The 15,764-nt window shown below is 36.9% G+C and overlaps 3 protein-coding genes across 4 annotated transcripts in view; 2 read left to right on the top strand and 1 right to left on the bottom strand.

The window, feature by feature from the left end:
- Positions 1 to 15,764, bottom strand: part of LOC110835577 (trace amine-associated receptor 8c) — a 121,932-nt gene that overhangs the window by 7,244 nt on the left and 98,924 nt on the right. The gene's annotated exons all lie outside the window — the stretch shown is intronic.
- LOC110835579 (general odorant-binding protein 56d) lies at positions 3,494 to 8,877 on the top strand. 2 transcript variants are annotated; one of them, XM_022075924.2, is made up of 7 exons: positions 3,494 to 3,647; positions 4,778 to 4,844; positions 5,288 to 5,370; positions 6,474 to 6,509; positions 7,713 to 7,836; positions 8,243 to 8,321; positions 8,698 to 8,877. In XM_022075924.2, exons 1-6 carry the CDS (start codon positions 3,501 to 3,503, stop codon positions 8,305 to 8,307), a joined length of 522 nt encoding a protein of 173 aa, XP_021931616.1. In that variant the 5' UTR covers positions 3,494 to 3,500; the 3' UTR covers positions 8,308 to 8,321; positions 8,698 to 8,877. The 2 variants fall into 2 exon arrangements, with proteins under 2 accessions (XP_021931616.1, XP_021931617.1); XM_022075925.2 differs by having other exon boundaries at positions 8,243 to 8,331.
- On the top strand, positions 9,457 to 14,208 carry LOC110835571 (uncharacterized). The gene is made up of 2 exons (XM_087344954.1): positions 9,457 to 9,618; positions 10,788 to 14,208. Exons 1-2 carry the CDS (start codon positions 9,535 to 9,537, stop codon positions 13,218 to 13,220), a joined length of 2,517 nt encoding a protein of 838 aa, XP_087201080.1. The 5' UTR covers positions 9,457 to 9,534; the 3' UTR covers positions 13,221 to 14,208.

Raw genomic sequence — 15,764 nt, 5'->3', positions numbered from 1 at the left:
CTAACTTTTGAATGCACATATGTATGTACGTGTTTATGTAAGTGCTAATAAAACAGTCCTGTTCTGTGCCTGAAATTTTATTGAAATAACGTGTTCTGAAATAATAACTAAGGCTGTTTTACGACGATCTTATAAATATGAATCCTCGTTGAAAAATATTGCATTATTTACACCAGAGATAACACATTGTGTTCCATTTATGCATCCTTCAAACCGGTTATATTCTCCTAGCAACCAGACCAGATACAGAGAAAGTAAGGAGCGTTCATAATTTTATGTACAGAAGGTAACATTTACATTTATTTGCCGAAAGTATTGGAAAAGATGTCTTATAACGTAGGTACTTTTCTATTGTCAAATCCGTGTTACAAACTTCGACAAAAAACAACCATGCTGCCAATCTCTGCATGATGCAGAATTAACTATGTAAATAGAAACTTTAATACAACTTACTGTAGTTCCTGAGTATCTGAAGACTTTATAATTAAATTGTCCGTACTTAAATGGTCTCATTTATTTTATATGTTCTTGCTCAAAACACAGGCAACGGAAACCGAATGAAGAAGTTATATCAGTAAACACGTTTCATCTCAATAGCAGTAAACACATTCTGATTAAATCACACGCTGTGAATTTGCTCTAAATGTTGTCGAGCTAATTATGCATCGTATGCACAAAGTAAATGCATATGGATAGAGAGATGTGTCCTTCTGCATATAATTGTAATCCCAAAGTAGCGAACAGATTTCAATTACAACTGGTAATGAGAAATCGATAATAATTGTGATCGAATGAATTTAATGTTGGTGCTTATCGATCAAACATAACCTCTAATTTACAGGAAGTTTCAAAAGCAGTTCCTCGTACAAAACATTGCTGTATGACAATACACTAATCAAAGTACGATCATTTAAAAAAAACGGTATGGTGAATAAATTGAATCATGCAAGAACAAATAATTTATGATTATGTGCAAAGTGTAAATATTTACAATTCGTATTGATCAATGGCAAAATCATCACTAATTAGGTTCAGTGCTGCTCTAAGTTTGAAGTCCATTATTTCGTAGTTAATTCAGTTCACTTCCGGTTCTAACAAGACCGTCCGAGTGGGAAAATGGATTTGTATGTGTACGCTATTACTAGATTTGTGTCATAAGTTAATAAACATCAAGGAAAATAACAAATGCCATATCGCAACGAACAATAATTTGACTGTAGCGTATACGTAGGAGTGGATTACACATGTTGGTCATAATGGAGACGTGTATTGAATTTCATCGTTAATTTCATCTATAGCCTGTCAGCGTACATTATTCGCTGGTCAATTCATTTGACTTCCCGGATTTTCGTAATAGGTCAGAAAACAATTTTGTATCTGCAGTAAACTAACACCATGAACAATCACAAAGACTTGTTTTGCAAAATACGTGCATTCAAATTCGACTTTTTCTCGTTCCAAGGATTAAAACTACTCATTACATTGTTTTGTCATCCCAGGGTAAGTCTGCCCTTCTATCTATAGGCTATCGATAGAACAGCTTCAGTTTTCATGGAATATTAAATGTGTTTAGCCATGCTTTGATAATTTTATTGTATTATATCGATATCAGTTATTTTTAATTCTTATACAGAGTGATGAAAAGTTGGAACACACTCTCCAACCTCAAAAACAATCTCTTTGTCTAGTAGATATTTACCGACGTTTTAGAAGTGTCTTTATTATCAGGGCAGGGAATATGAAATGTGTTTTTATTACGTTAGACATGCAGATGGAGGCAGTATGTTTCTCCGAAACGTTGGTATCTACCTACATGTTCACATGGTGTTACAACTCGGAAAACCAACATTGACAATTTCTTTGATGTCTTTGACTATGAGATAGGCGATGAATAATGAAGCCCACACAACGGATGACATGGACTCTGAACCGCCGAGGCAGCTCAGTGAAATCGTCCCATTAGTTACGCTAGTTAAGATCTTAACCCGATCTCTTACGGTACGGGAAGGGAGGTGTAGGGTGGAACATATTAATTTCACACTCTGCCCAAGTTTCAACACCATACCCAGCGATATTTCAACTCCATTGTAGCTAGCTTTACTTCTTTAAAGGAAAGAAGTTTCAGCATCTCTCTGAAGTGTTATAACATGTCCTCATTTACTTCTTACTCGTAAGCTACTCGGTATTCTGGAGTGCACTTCAATATCACAATAAATTTACACTACTTTAATGTGTCCTTTTGCGACCACTGAATTTCTCAAAACAATTCTGTGCGACGTTAAAGGAAATATAAAGATTTATATTACATAATATGGCATTTCTGTTGCTGTGTAGCATTAAAGAATGGTATGAGTAAAAGAAACAAATCAGAGGACATTTTATTTTATTTAAAAAAATTATTAAAAGCACCCATGTAATTGATGGTATTTGAGAAACGGTTACTTAAGAGAATGGATCTCCCGGCCTATTTACTTATTTGAGGTTTATTTAACGACGCTGAAAGCAGCGCAGACTGTACAGTTTCAAATGATAAAATAATTAAAAAATACTAAGTTTCAAAGGATGTACACGCGTTCACTGATAAAGTTAAACGCAAATGTCACTTCACAGCTGGGACTGCGTGACTCAACGCCATAACACCACAATTTTCCCCCGATATGAGTCAAGTATCGCTCCATAAATACAAAAGAATAAACCTATTTTACGGCATTTCGTGCCGGGAGCAGGGAAGTGACAGATGATAATCTTTCTCAGTAAAAGCAAAGTACAAGAACACGGCCATGGCACAATAAAAAGTATTATCGCACAAAACAGATTTGAGCTATCAAATTAGTATAACCATCAAACACAATAACTAATGCTAATGCCAGGGAACATGGACAAGAGAGCCACTACAGTTGATAACGCAGTTGACCTTGAGATTGTAATTCCAGGAAAACAAGCATTCTATAAGTAAATATAATTTAATCGTTGTAGTTCCGTTCGGCATGGTTAACAAACCAGAACACAAGGCCGAAATGCTCTGCCGAAGCCATTCACACGCAGTGTTATATGTAACGCATACACATGACATAGCGTTACAAATTATCTTCAATGTATTGTTATATTTACGATTATCTTTTACTACCACTTCTCCCTATTATTCTTGATTATCCGGGAGCGGATTAACCGGGTCTATCTGGTTTAAATAAAAATTTAAAAAAATAATTTTAAAAATCTGCTGTATAAGTTAGAACGTTTAAAAGGAAAGGAATAAATGAAACAACGACATTATTTAACATAAATCAAACAGCGTTGATAGAACGAGGTCTCCTCAGTTGGCCGATAACTCGGACTAGATTTGAATCTGATCCCTCTGGAACATGGGTCCCTAGCTTCCTCGCTGCATGAACCTTGTGGGTGCCTCTACTTGATTTGTAGCGCTCACCTGACCTTGTCCGTGGTGATAATAGGACACGGATGTGGGAGGTCTAAAACACGTTGTGGTCCCAGCGGTATATATGTCCTCGTCTGGGAGATTAATCTGTATTACATGTGCAACAGGACATTGCAAACGTTCTACGCAACAAACGTCAAGACCAATGGCGGAAATGCTAAGTCTTCTTGCAGTTTTTGGAATTGTGTGCTGCATGGCACAGATTAGGGCAGTAAGTACAAGAAAAAGTCATTTCGTGTGAAAAGTGAAAAAGAGGCTAGAAAGGAAGGTAGGGGGGGGGTGCAGGGGTGGATATAAGTTTTCCTGAATGTGAAGGTTCCCAGGCACAGCCGGCTCGTCCTTCTGATAAAGGTAGGTTGAATAGAAGACAAATCGTTTGGAAATGAAGAACGTAAAGTGGTGAAGTGTGGACTGTTTTCTGTTGTAAACAAAAGAAGGAAGTTGAAACAGTCCACTTTTCACCACTCCATCTTCTTCAGTTCCCAGCGATTTGTGTTCTCTTCAGCCTGCGGAACAGTTTATTTAAAATATTTAAAAGTTCAGTAACTACATCAAAGACAACAATGGATCTCCATTGGTATATATTAGCTGTTTATTCTGGGTATCATAAGAAATACATAGATACGTACTATGGGAAAAATGTAGACTTACCAAAACTCTTTACATCGTTAAACATGATATTCTGCACGAATTTGGTTTTTTTTTGGTGGTCTGAAAATAATTTAAGTTCATTATAATATTAAACAGAATCAGAGAATAGTACAATAAAATGCGTACAAGTTCTTAGGCGGCGTCTAACATCAAATACGCATAGGCCTACATACGCACGTACACCATACACACAAAAGGGACAAAGTCGTTTAGCGCCTTATATTATTAAAATGCGTAGAGTAATACCTACACTTTCCTACACGTCTTCATAATGCGCTGTTATTGATCTCAGGTAGTATTATTATCCTAATCATGGTTATTATTCTAATGTTATTGTTCTTACTTAAATATTTTCAATGTTGCCACAATGTTGTAAGAAGCTAAGAATCGCACAGTAACTAAAGTTACAAAGCCCAATTCAAATATTTTACATGTTGGGAAGAAATCTAAATATCTACTGGAAGGTTACAGTCTTCAGTGTCTCGTCATTAACACATTAATAACTGTATTAATAATTAACGTCCTAAGTGAAACGTACAGATATGTCGAAGACTGGATTGTCGATTACTAACATCGATAAATAATCCTATAAATGAGATCGATCAGAGTGAAAAGAAAATGGTCATTTCTCAACCGACCATTTTGTAAAAATTACTTCAAAAGTAATATAAAATGAAAGAAATGTTTCAGGTGACATCAGATGAACCCGAAGATGAAGTACAGAATAAATGCGCCCAAGAATATAACGTAGACGAGAGTGAGTATTGGCTTTAAGTCACAAGAAAGAACAAGAGGAATCAGAATTCAACTTGAGAAGCCAAAATCCTTGTCTTTTATGGAACCTGAAGGTTTACTGCCGCATCTACAAGATCCCGCTACCAGTCTGTATCATGAGGCAGTTTAATCCAGCTTACATCCTTACCACAATATTTCACAACCGTACAAAATTGCAAACCTTTTAGACAGAAGTTGAAACGGTAAATACTTATTGAATATCAATGCAAACATCACTTCTAGGCGTCTTTCACGCTCTGGCGTCAGGAAAGATCAACTTTTATACCCGTCCATGTCCGTCTGTCGCGTTTTTCCTACCAGTTCAATGCGGAACAAACTGTAAAAAGTACATCTTTCCAATCTTCTTGAAAATAATGCATTACCAACAACTGCCTTGTCTATATTTAATTCTCTGTCTTGATACAGGTATATTTGTTAACAACGGGAAAACTGAAGACAATGATAACTATAATATCGTCCTAAAGGACGAATCCAATGAATACCACAGGGTAAGTGTTCCAGAGTCCGCAGTTAAATTCCTGCTTCCATTTCACTTTGAATGACCTTGCTGAGAAAATCTGTGAAGATACGAGTTGCATAAATTTTGTTTCCGTCAACCTAATTGGTCGATGAGTAGGGAGGATGCAGAGCTGGTCGAATATCCAAGTAATCATTATCACACTTGTGATGATAATATATGGAAATACCCAATAAGGATCCTTACAGGCCAAACTTAAAGCGAAAGTAATATTTCAACTATACACTAATATTAGCACGATAAGTGTTTCATACATCTTAACCACAACCGATGCCACACATAGTTCACTAATAGTCTTTGCATACCATCTGAAGATGATCTACGACGGTCGAAACATGTAGCGGTAAAGTGGTGAATAAGGCACTCGAATAAAATAAGTTGTGTAAACGAATGATATTTATTTTTAATATTATTACAGTAAATTAAACTAACTTATTTTAATTAATTTCACTTTCGTTCGATTACTACGATCCCGGACTTGAGATTTATTGCATAGGACTGACAAATATATTAATAAACAGTTGATAGTGTTGTTGGTTCTCAGAATTTATCTGTATAATAAGAAAATGTTGATTGGTTGGTTGGTGAGCATTTTCTAAAATTACTATTTCAGTTATTATGACTTCGGTAAAAGATCATATTTCAGAATGCACAATACATTGCATTATATGCTTTAATTAAGAAAGGATAAGTAATGATTTAGAATTTCCATGCAACATTACTTACTTTTAATTATTATATATATATGCTTCTTTGTGAAAACGCACTAAAACAAAATACTGTTCACTCATCCATGGCCTGCTATGTACATGTACTTACATACAACGCAGTAGAAACCATGTTTACTTGTTAACGTTCAACGATGGTTACCGGAAATTGAGCAATATCGCAGCTTTTGTGTGATCGCTAAACTTTTACATAGATTAATTAACGCATTATAATTCATAAAATATGCTTTTGAAGTAGTACTTTCTAGTAGTAGTTTCTTTAATTGTTAACGGATAATTTTATACTATTATTAAAAAGCTATTTTTTTCCTATGTACTAATTTGCCATCTCTCGTTTTATTTCTAGTGCTATGTCCAATGTTTAATGGAGGGTTATGGTTATGTAAGTATTAATATATATATAAAAGACATAAAGAAATCGAGTGCATTAAGCAGATTTTATTCGAATTTGTCTGAATGACAGTCGTTTTACACACAATCAGTAACGGGAAGGACCATAGTTCTATATACAATGAGGTTAGAAGAAAGCGCGTGTTTTGTTCATGTAGTTAAAGTTTATTCAGGATGTGAATGGAGCAGATATTGACAGACACTGATCACTAAGTATACTGGCTTCCTACTGGAAGATAGCAGGGGATGTACATGGAGCCCATTTGACGCTACATTCTGGTAACAGAACTTCATGCCGGATTTAGATAATGAACCATAACCATGCCTGTCAATTGCCTGTCTCTGTTTCCCATACATATTTACTCCCGTTCCATACACATCCTGAACAGTGTATACAGACTACCATCTTAATCATGACGCCACAGAGGAGGAAATGCAAGGATGCGTAGTATCAAAGGTAACTGTACGTTAATGTAAATGACATATTTCAAGATGTGACTGGCCATAGGCTCTAGTTAATAGACAGAATACAAAACAAAGTAGACTACTTAGTATCACACATTTTGCAAATCACAAATAGACAAGTATTTAGGAGTAATGGAAGATAAATCAAATCTTCAGTGACGAATTTGTAAGACGTATCTACTGCTACATATATCTCAAACGAATCAGTAAACAAAAATACATTAACAAAAGTTGAGAATTTTTCAAGCTATAGTGTGATAGTGAAACTTCAAGATTCTCAATTAGTAATTTTTATATTTTTCTTGCTAGATCTTGATATAATTATGAATTTTATGGTTTGAACCTTTCATCACATATTAAGTCAAAACGCGAGGAGCACGCACGGGGCATGGGAGACAGAATAAATGAGTACAAAATTTTGGTCTGAATACCTGAAAGGAAGAGAAAAGTTGGAGAACTACGTTTAGATGGGAAGAAACGATTAAAATTAATTTAAAAGAAACTGGATTTCACTATGTCAACTAAATTAAACTGGTTCAAGTTTGGCGGGCTTTTGTAAATACTGAAATGAACGGTTCCACACAAGACTGATAACTTCTTGACTGACATGAAAATAAATTCAGCACTATTTCCAAAATTATTGTAATAAAATTAATTACTCCTTTATAAAAGAGCCTATTACTAATAAACAATATACAACAGATTCAGATGCTGATGTGTTGTTTTGCAGATGAAAGATGGCGAAGTGAACCAAGAATATGTGGTAAAGGAAGCAGGAAAGGCATTAGAGGAGGATGGTGTGCAATTTGAACAGAAGGAATTAGAGTCAGACGTAGCAGCATGTGCAACGCAAAGTAAGATGTAATCAGCCTTTTAAACTGTAAAATCGACATATTTAGTTTATAGAAGCATTACCTTATCATCAACCATCCTATTCATTACATAACATCCTCCACGGGTTCAGAAATACTGCAATGAAACTGGCTCCTACATGGATAAAACATGACTTGTAATTCAGGGTAAACGATTTTCAGAGCTGACATAACTCCGACAATCCAAGACAAAATTACAACAAAATATTCCAAATAAACTAATTTGTGGTATTTGGATCATTGTTGGAATATGGTTATATTATCATACTTTACACAAGTCAGAAACCCACTAATTTCATGATACAAGAGTAAATAACACTTATAAGTAGAAAATCGAGCGATAAAAATAGTATATAATTCTGACCAAGACGTAACTTCTTGCTTGCAGCTGGTGAAGGAAAATGTAATAGAACATACCAGATCACGAAATGCTTGTTTTACTATTCTAAATAGGAGAATCAGAAATAGTAAGTTTCAGTGAGTATATATTATCTGATCTATATATATTTCTCCCAATTTGTAATGGATACTAGACTACATTTTAAGTTACTTCATTTTCGTTTCACATTTAAGCATTAAATTCCACATATAAACAAAAGTCAATTCAGTACTTTTATATACATTACCCGAACTAAAGTGCAATCCAATCTGTTGACAATTTTTCACCAGCATTTAAAATCAAACATTCCTTATAGGCCTCAAACATTCTTAAAGACAAACCATTATAAATATGTAAAATATATTATTATATTACATCGTTGTGTTACTATAAAAGTGCCAACCGTGTTCATAATTGTGAATTTACAAACAATGCAGTTTATTCTGTGTTCATTTCATTTTGAGGAACGGAGGAGAGAATCTGGTGGCGGAACAGAAAAGCAATCAGGAATCGATGCCTGGAAACATATTTGTTGCATCGGATCCAAGTATTCCATAATAACCCAGAGGCCTCATATACGTAAAATCTTATATATGAAATGTTCTAAACAAGATAACCAATTAAATAAATCACAAATAAATTACCATAGGACTATTTTTACGTATTAAATAAACAGACATCCCCATAAACCCCCCTCTTGACGGTTCCTTTCAACAACAATGCAGTTCATGCTTCCACACGTCCTAATACCGTCCTACCCCTACTCCCCAGTAATATCCGTACTCCTTACGATTCTTCAAATTGTGCTGCTATTAACAGCAAGAGCAACTTAAGATTATCAAAACAACAATCATTATCCTAACAAAAATGATTCTTTCTCAAATTTCTTCACTAAGTTCCTCCACTGTGAGAAAGACGCTAGGAATTGTATATAATGCGAAGTTTTATAATCCAATTGAAATATTTACATTTGCTTCATATGAAATGTCTGTATAGCCTCAGGAGATCATATAAGACCGAAGCATGTTGCACTTAAATACTGTTGTTGATAATAAATTATAAGGCATTGTTGTGTAACGAAATTCTACTCCCCATACTACAATAATGCAAACATTGCACATGGATATGTTTACTGACATAGAAACGATACGAATAAACACGGGCTACGGCCATCAGTGCAACAATTATTATAAATAAACAGTATTGCGACGTTTCCATGGTTAGAAAACTCTGTACAGTTACAGAAGTATAGAAAGACGGACGTGTTCATAGAAAGCTCTGATTAAGTTTTGAATTTCATTATGGGACTCAAGTGTGATCCTTCCAAATCTCATAAAAAATCGGGATGCAGGAAATGGTGGCGAAAATTGTCGTGCGTACGAAGGGTAAGTACATACTCGGATCAAATTAATTTGTATCCAACATTTTTCCGTGGCGTTACTGCAAGGGTTTTGCATCACTCACAGATCATGTGTGATATTTACAATGACATCAAATTATGACAGAGAGAGAAATAATGCTTTAAGAAGGGACGACAAATAACTTACTCCACAGAATTTCAGTTGTTAAGGATACCCGGTGGGTGCTATTTATGCAGCGTAAGAATTGCTTATTCTTATAGCAATGTCTTTCAAAATAAATTTATAAGAAATTGCAGTATTAAAATATAAAAAAACACATGACCACGAAATCTAAATATCTGTAACTTTAACATTAATCAAAACTGAGAAAAGATACATTTAAAGATAAAATATTGCAACTTACGGGAATCGAACTCCGAACATGCATTAACGCATCCTTGCTGCATGTAGTGGGGTCCATCAATTTAATTTCCCAGACTGAATTAGGGATGCAGTAATGCAGTGTTCATTTCTGATTAATCTGATACGCTGAATATAAAATACGCCGTACATAAAATTATACTCTTAAAATACTATTTTATATAAATTACAAGGGCATTGTTAATTTAGTTTAGTAGCAATATTTTTCTCATTTGATAGCTTCCATCTGCGATAATAGTGTGATACAACAGGTACAAGGCAATCACAATCAATTAAAACCAAATAAGTAGTCTAAGTACCCTTTTTGTAGTATGCTTAGATATACAATAACATTACGATTATGTACATTCGTTGAGAAATATATTTTCCCTGATAATCAAAAACCCGGAAAATCAGCAAAAATTGAACAAAAACAAGTATACGAAACACATCGTTTCAACTTTCCTTGCGTACTTTTACAGTGTGACATGTGACAATACTGTGTGAGAGAGTGATCTAATCGCTGATTTATACTCTGTGATAAATTATAAAATAAATCAATGTTCCGCAATGATTATTATTACTCTCCTCATGTTACAGACAACTCATAAACTCAAAAAGTTTACAAAGATGGTTTGCCAATTTAGACTCATAATCTTAATAGCCCTATATGAACAATCATTTATCTGCCTTCACTGTCTACTTGGTTCACATGCCTTGCTTTCCAGAATCGTTCTAACCAAAGTGAATGGAATTCTCTATCACATACTTACGGTGTATATAAACCATTGCAGAATGTATCACCATGCGAGAAAAATGTCCTTGAAGCTTCAGAACGGACTGCGACTACCTCACCAGAAGCCAAACATGAGGTGCCGGGTGAGACTTCTGACACAGTTAGACCCAAACCCACCAGCACAATACAGGCGTCTGAAGATCAAAATAAACTCACTTTTGAAGAGAAAGGAGATTTGATAGAGAAGTGTTTCAACGATGAAGATGCAGATACTGTAGAGGTGTCGGGTGAGACTTGTGACCCATTTAGACCCAAATCCACCAACACAATACAGGTGTCTGAAGATCAAAATAAACTCACTTTTGAAGAGATAGGAGAGTTGATAGAGAAGTATTTCAACGGCGAAGATGCAGATACTGTAGAGGTGCCGGGTGAGACTTGTGTCCCAGTTAGACCCAAATCCACCAGCACAAGTCAGGCGTCCGAAGATCAAAATAAACTCACTTTTGAAGAGAAAGGAGATTTGATAGAGAAGTGTTTCACCGGTGAAGATGCAGATACTGTAGAGGTGCCAGGTGAGACTTGTGACACAGTTAGACCCAAATCCACCAGCACAAGTCAGGCATCTGAAGATAAAAGTAAACTTAGTTTTGAAGAGAAACTACAGTTGATAGAAACGTTTTTCAAGAGTCAAATTGCAGATACTGCAGAGATGCCGCGTGAGACTTCTGACACAGTTAGACCCAAACACACCAGCACAAGTAAGGCGTCTGAAGATCAAAATAAACTCACTTTTGAAAAGAAAGGGCAGTTGATAGAGAAGTGTTCCAACGGCGAAGATGCAGATACTGTAGAGGTGCCGGGTGAGACTTGTGTCCCAGTTAGACCCAAATCCACCAGTACAAGTCAGGCGTCCGAAGATCAAAATAAACTCACTTTTGAAAAGAAAGGACAGTTGATAGAGAAGTGTTTCAACGGCGAAGATGCAGATACTGTAGAGGTGCCGGGTGAGACTTGTGTTCCAGTTAGACCCAAATCCACCAGCACAAGTCAGGCGTCCGAAGATCAAAATAAACTCACTTTTGAAAAGAAAGGACAGTTGATAGAGAAGTGTTTCAACGGCGAAGATGCAGATACTGTAGAGGTGCCGGGTGAGATTTGTGTCCCAGGTAGACCCAAATCCACCAGCACAAGTCAGGCGTCCGAAGATCAAAGTATACTCACTTTTAAAGAGAAACGACAGTTGATAGAGGAGTGTTTTAAGAGTGAAGATGCAGATACTGCAGAGACGGCTGAGACTTGTGACCCATTTAGACCCAAATCCACCAGCACAAGTAAGGCGTCTGAAGATCAAAATAAACTCACTTTTGAAGAGAAAGGACAGTTGATAGAGAAGTGTTTCAAGGGTGAAGATGCAGATACTGCAGATTTGCCGGATGAGACCTGTGACCCATTTAAACCCAAATCCACCAGCACAAGTAAGGCGTCTGAAGATCAAAATAAACTCACTTTTGAAAAGAAAGGACAGTTGACAGAGAAGTGTTTCAACGGCGAAGATGCAGATACTGTAGAGGTGCCGGGTGAGATTTGTGTCCCAGTTAGACCCAAATCCACCAGCACAAGACAGGCGTCTGAAGATCAAAGTATTCTCACTTTTAAAGAGAAACGACAGTTGATAGAGGAGTGTTTCAAGAGTGAAAATGCAGATACTGCAGAGCCGACTGAGACTTGTGACCCAGGTAGACCCAAATCTACCAACACAATACAGGCGTCTGAAGATCAAAATAAACTGACTTTTGAAGAGAAAGGACAGTTTATAGAGAAGTGTTTCAAGGGTGAAGATGCAGATACTGCAGACCCGACTGAGACTTGTGACCCAGTTAGACCGAAATCCACCAGCTCAATACAGGCGTCTGAAGATCAAAATAAACTCACTTTTGAAGAGAAAGGACAGTTGATAGAGAAGTGTTTCAAGGGTGAAGATGCAGATACTGCAGACCCGGCTGAGACTTGTGACCCAGTTAGACCGAAATCCACCAGCTCAATACAGGTGTCTGAAGATCAAAATAAACTCACTTTTGAAGAGAAAGGACAGTTTATAGAGAAGTGTTTCAAGGGTGAAGATGCAGATACTGCAGACCCGGCTGAGACTTGTGACCCAGTTAGACTGAAATCCACCAGCTCAATACAAACGTCTGAAGATCAAAATAAACTCACTTTTGAAAAGAAAGGACAGTTGATAGAGAAGTGTTTCAAGGGTGAAGATGCAGATACTGCAGACCCGGCTGAGACTTGTGACCCAGTTAGACCGAAATCCACCAGCTCAATACAAACGTCTGAAGATCAAAATAAACTCACTTTTGAAAAGAAAGGACAGTTGATAGAGAAGTGTTTCAACTGTGAAGATGCAGATACTGTAGAGGTGCCGGGTGAGACTTGTGACCCGGTTAGACCGAAATCCACCAGCTCAATACAGTGTACTCACTTTTAAAGAGAACCGACAGTTGATAGAGAAGTGTTTCAAGAGTGAAAATGCAGTTACTGCATATTTGGGTGAACATTCAGATACCGCAGAGGTGCCGGGTGAGAATTGTGACCCAGTTAGACCCAAACCCACCAGCACAAGATAAGCGTCAGAAGATGAAAATAAATTCACTTTTGAAAATAAACGACGGTTGATAGAGAAGTGTTTCAAAGGTTAAAATGCAGATACTGCAGAAATGCCGGACTTCGTCTGGAAGACAGGCAAATATTCAAGAAAAGCATTAACAATATAACAAAATCTGCAGATCCATCAGCCTGAAGACAGCATCAGCTCAGAAGCAAAGTCCAATCGTCTTCAACAAGTATTTCTGCTCCATGTAGTGTCGATAAAGCAGATCGACGTCTTAGAGATGCTCAATGCCTCACTGATGAGACAGCGCGTGAATTTCTCGGTAGACATGAGAACATGTCTGTCGAGGTAGAACCTTGACCTCAATATTTCCGGGTAGAAAGGTAGGGGTGGTTAGAATTGATGGTGGAGTGAGTGAGCAAGAGAGGGGAAACGGGTGAAACGGAAAGTAGACCGGGAAGTGTTGTGTAGTGAGAACAGAACTTCTTGATTTCTTCTTAGGTTCTGTCTCCTCCAACTCCTTTTGGCCGGGCTTTATTCAGCAGTTTCTCCTGCCTCGCTCCTTCGATGTCTCATCGCAGTCCCCTACGCCCCCTCGACCCTTTGTGATGGCCCGGGTTCTACCTTGTTCTTTCCCTATCAACTTTTTCACGTGCAGATTACTCATCGCCCTGACGATGGAAGCAGTGAGCACACCTGAAACCCCCGTATGCTTCTTTGAGACTACATAGTGCAGCTTCCCCGAAGACTGACATCTTCGTCCTCGCATCCGTGAATACACGGAAGAAACAATGCTTTTTATTTCCTATATTATGTATCTATGTGACCTATTTGTATCAGAAATAAATAGAATTTTGTTATGAAATTACTTTAAAAACATCTATTCATAACCTGAATCTTCCATCATCGACTAGGTCGTTGACTATAACTGAGCAACGAAGACACTGACTTTGTGAACAATGCAAGGAACGAGACATCCACGGGGAGCTTTCACGACGAACAAACACCCAGGATGATGACTGCATCTTTAATCTAAGTTTCTGCTTCATAAATTCTATTATTCTTTTTACTTATTCGTAACATCCTTCACAGCGTTATGTCTGCCGAAGATGTTATCTAGCACGAAGAGTCATGAGAAACGTGAAGAACCGGAAAGGATCAGGAAGGAATTAGTCTATTTTGATTTCTTCTTAATTCATTTCATACCTCTCCCATTAGCCAATCCTTGAGATACATAATGAAAAATATAATTGAAGGAATGTGGAACAAAGCGGTAATGGTCTAATTAAAGGTAAAGCATTTGTCTGCAGGGAATGGAGGAAAATCTCGAAATACGTGATTTAGTATTCCGAGTCTCGGGATAGATGTTTAAACCTTGGTCGGCATGTGCAAATTTTGTTAAATTTATTTATGTTAAAAATTGAATGAAAGAATGCAGCGACCATGCGAAAAACATGCCACTTTCTCGTGTTTTTGCAGTCGGCGCAGAGGCGAAATAACTACCGGATAAATAGAGAAGAATATGCAAATACGATATAGAAACATCGGTTAAGTTGGACATAAGGATAAAAAATTTGAGTGGCCCAAATATGATATAAACATGATGCAATATCGAAGTCGATCAGGGTATCGATGCGCAGACCAGCTCACGTACTGAACGCTCAGCGGGGATTCGCTTGTTCCACAGCGCATATAAATTTATTGTGACTGCGTTAATATCCTCACATTACATCAATGAACAACGGATTAGCGGAGGTACGAGTATTAATGGGAGTTACCGAACGTGTAACGTACGATTCACACTTTCGGGATCGGTCTAACTGCCTGAGGATAATGCGATTCGAACTTGGCAAATAATTACAATTATTTGCCTTTGATCCTTGTTCACATTCAGTCCATAAATTAATAAAAAAGTGAGAAAATATTTATTATATAAATCTGATGTTATATTAGAACAATTTATAAAATATATGATACATTAATTTTCTCGTAGAGGTCCATGGGTATGATTAAAATGATAAACTAGCCTCTAAGGAGAGAGTACATAAACTCAAAATATAGGAAGTAAAGGATGATGGAGAAAGTTACAGCTTAACCTCCGAAATCGAAACTGTCCAAATGTCCGCCAAATCAATGGCTGCCTTCACAGGGACGACTCATAGTTTTAAAAGTCCTCCGCATGAATAAAGCTTACAATATATCCTTTCCCAACCTTACAAATAATTCTCGTCTGTAATTGGTCTTTTCTGCTGTAGCTGTAAATATCTCAACATATTCAAAACAGCAATTAAGTGAAGCGTTTGAAGTGGCACATAGACGTCTACTTGTTTTGTATAAAGACGTCCAGGGAACTGACCCGTGGCAGTCCACCAAAATGGCGGTAATTTGTAAGGGTTCGTAACAAAACATGACTTTAATTCT

Source organism: Zootermopsis nevadensis, unplaced genomic scaffold (genome assembly GCF_977971745.1).
Source record: "Zootermopsis nevadensis isolate Lab colony 2312 unplaced genomic scaffold, Znev_1.0 Znev_ptg000008l, whole genome shotgun sequence".
Lineage (NCBI taxonomy): Eukaryota > Metazoa > Arthropoda > Insecta > Blattodea > Termopsidae > Zootermopsis > Zootermopsis nevadensis.
Note: the sequence above shows the minus strand (reverse complement) of the source record. Positions and strands in the feature narration are given on the sequence as shown.

Excerpts from the sequence above, each read along its gene's own strand:
- LOC110835579 (XM_022075924.2), top strand. The coding sequence starts at position 3,501 with ATGTCCTCGTCTGGGAGATTAATCTGTATTACATGTGCAACAGGACAT. Across the intron at positions 6,510-7,712 it reads TAATGGAGGGTTATGGTTAT|ATGAAAGATGGCGAAGTGAA; the intron begins GTAAGTATTAAT and ends GTTGTTTTGCAG. Across the intron at positions 7,837-8,242 it reads AGCAGCATGTGCAACGCAAA|CTGGTGAAGGAAAATGTAAT; the intron begins GTAAGATGTAAT and ends TCTTGCTTGCAG.
- LOC110835571 (XM_087344954.1), top strand. The coding sequence starts at position 9,535 with ATGGGACTCAAGTGTGATCCTTCCAAATCTCATAAAAAATCGGGATGC. Across the intron at positions 9,619-10,787 it reads AATTGTCGTGCGTACGAAGG|AATGTATCACCATGCGAGAA; the intron begins GTAAGTACATAC and ends AAACCATTGCAG.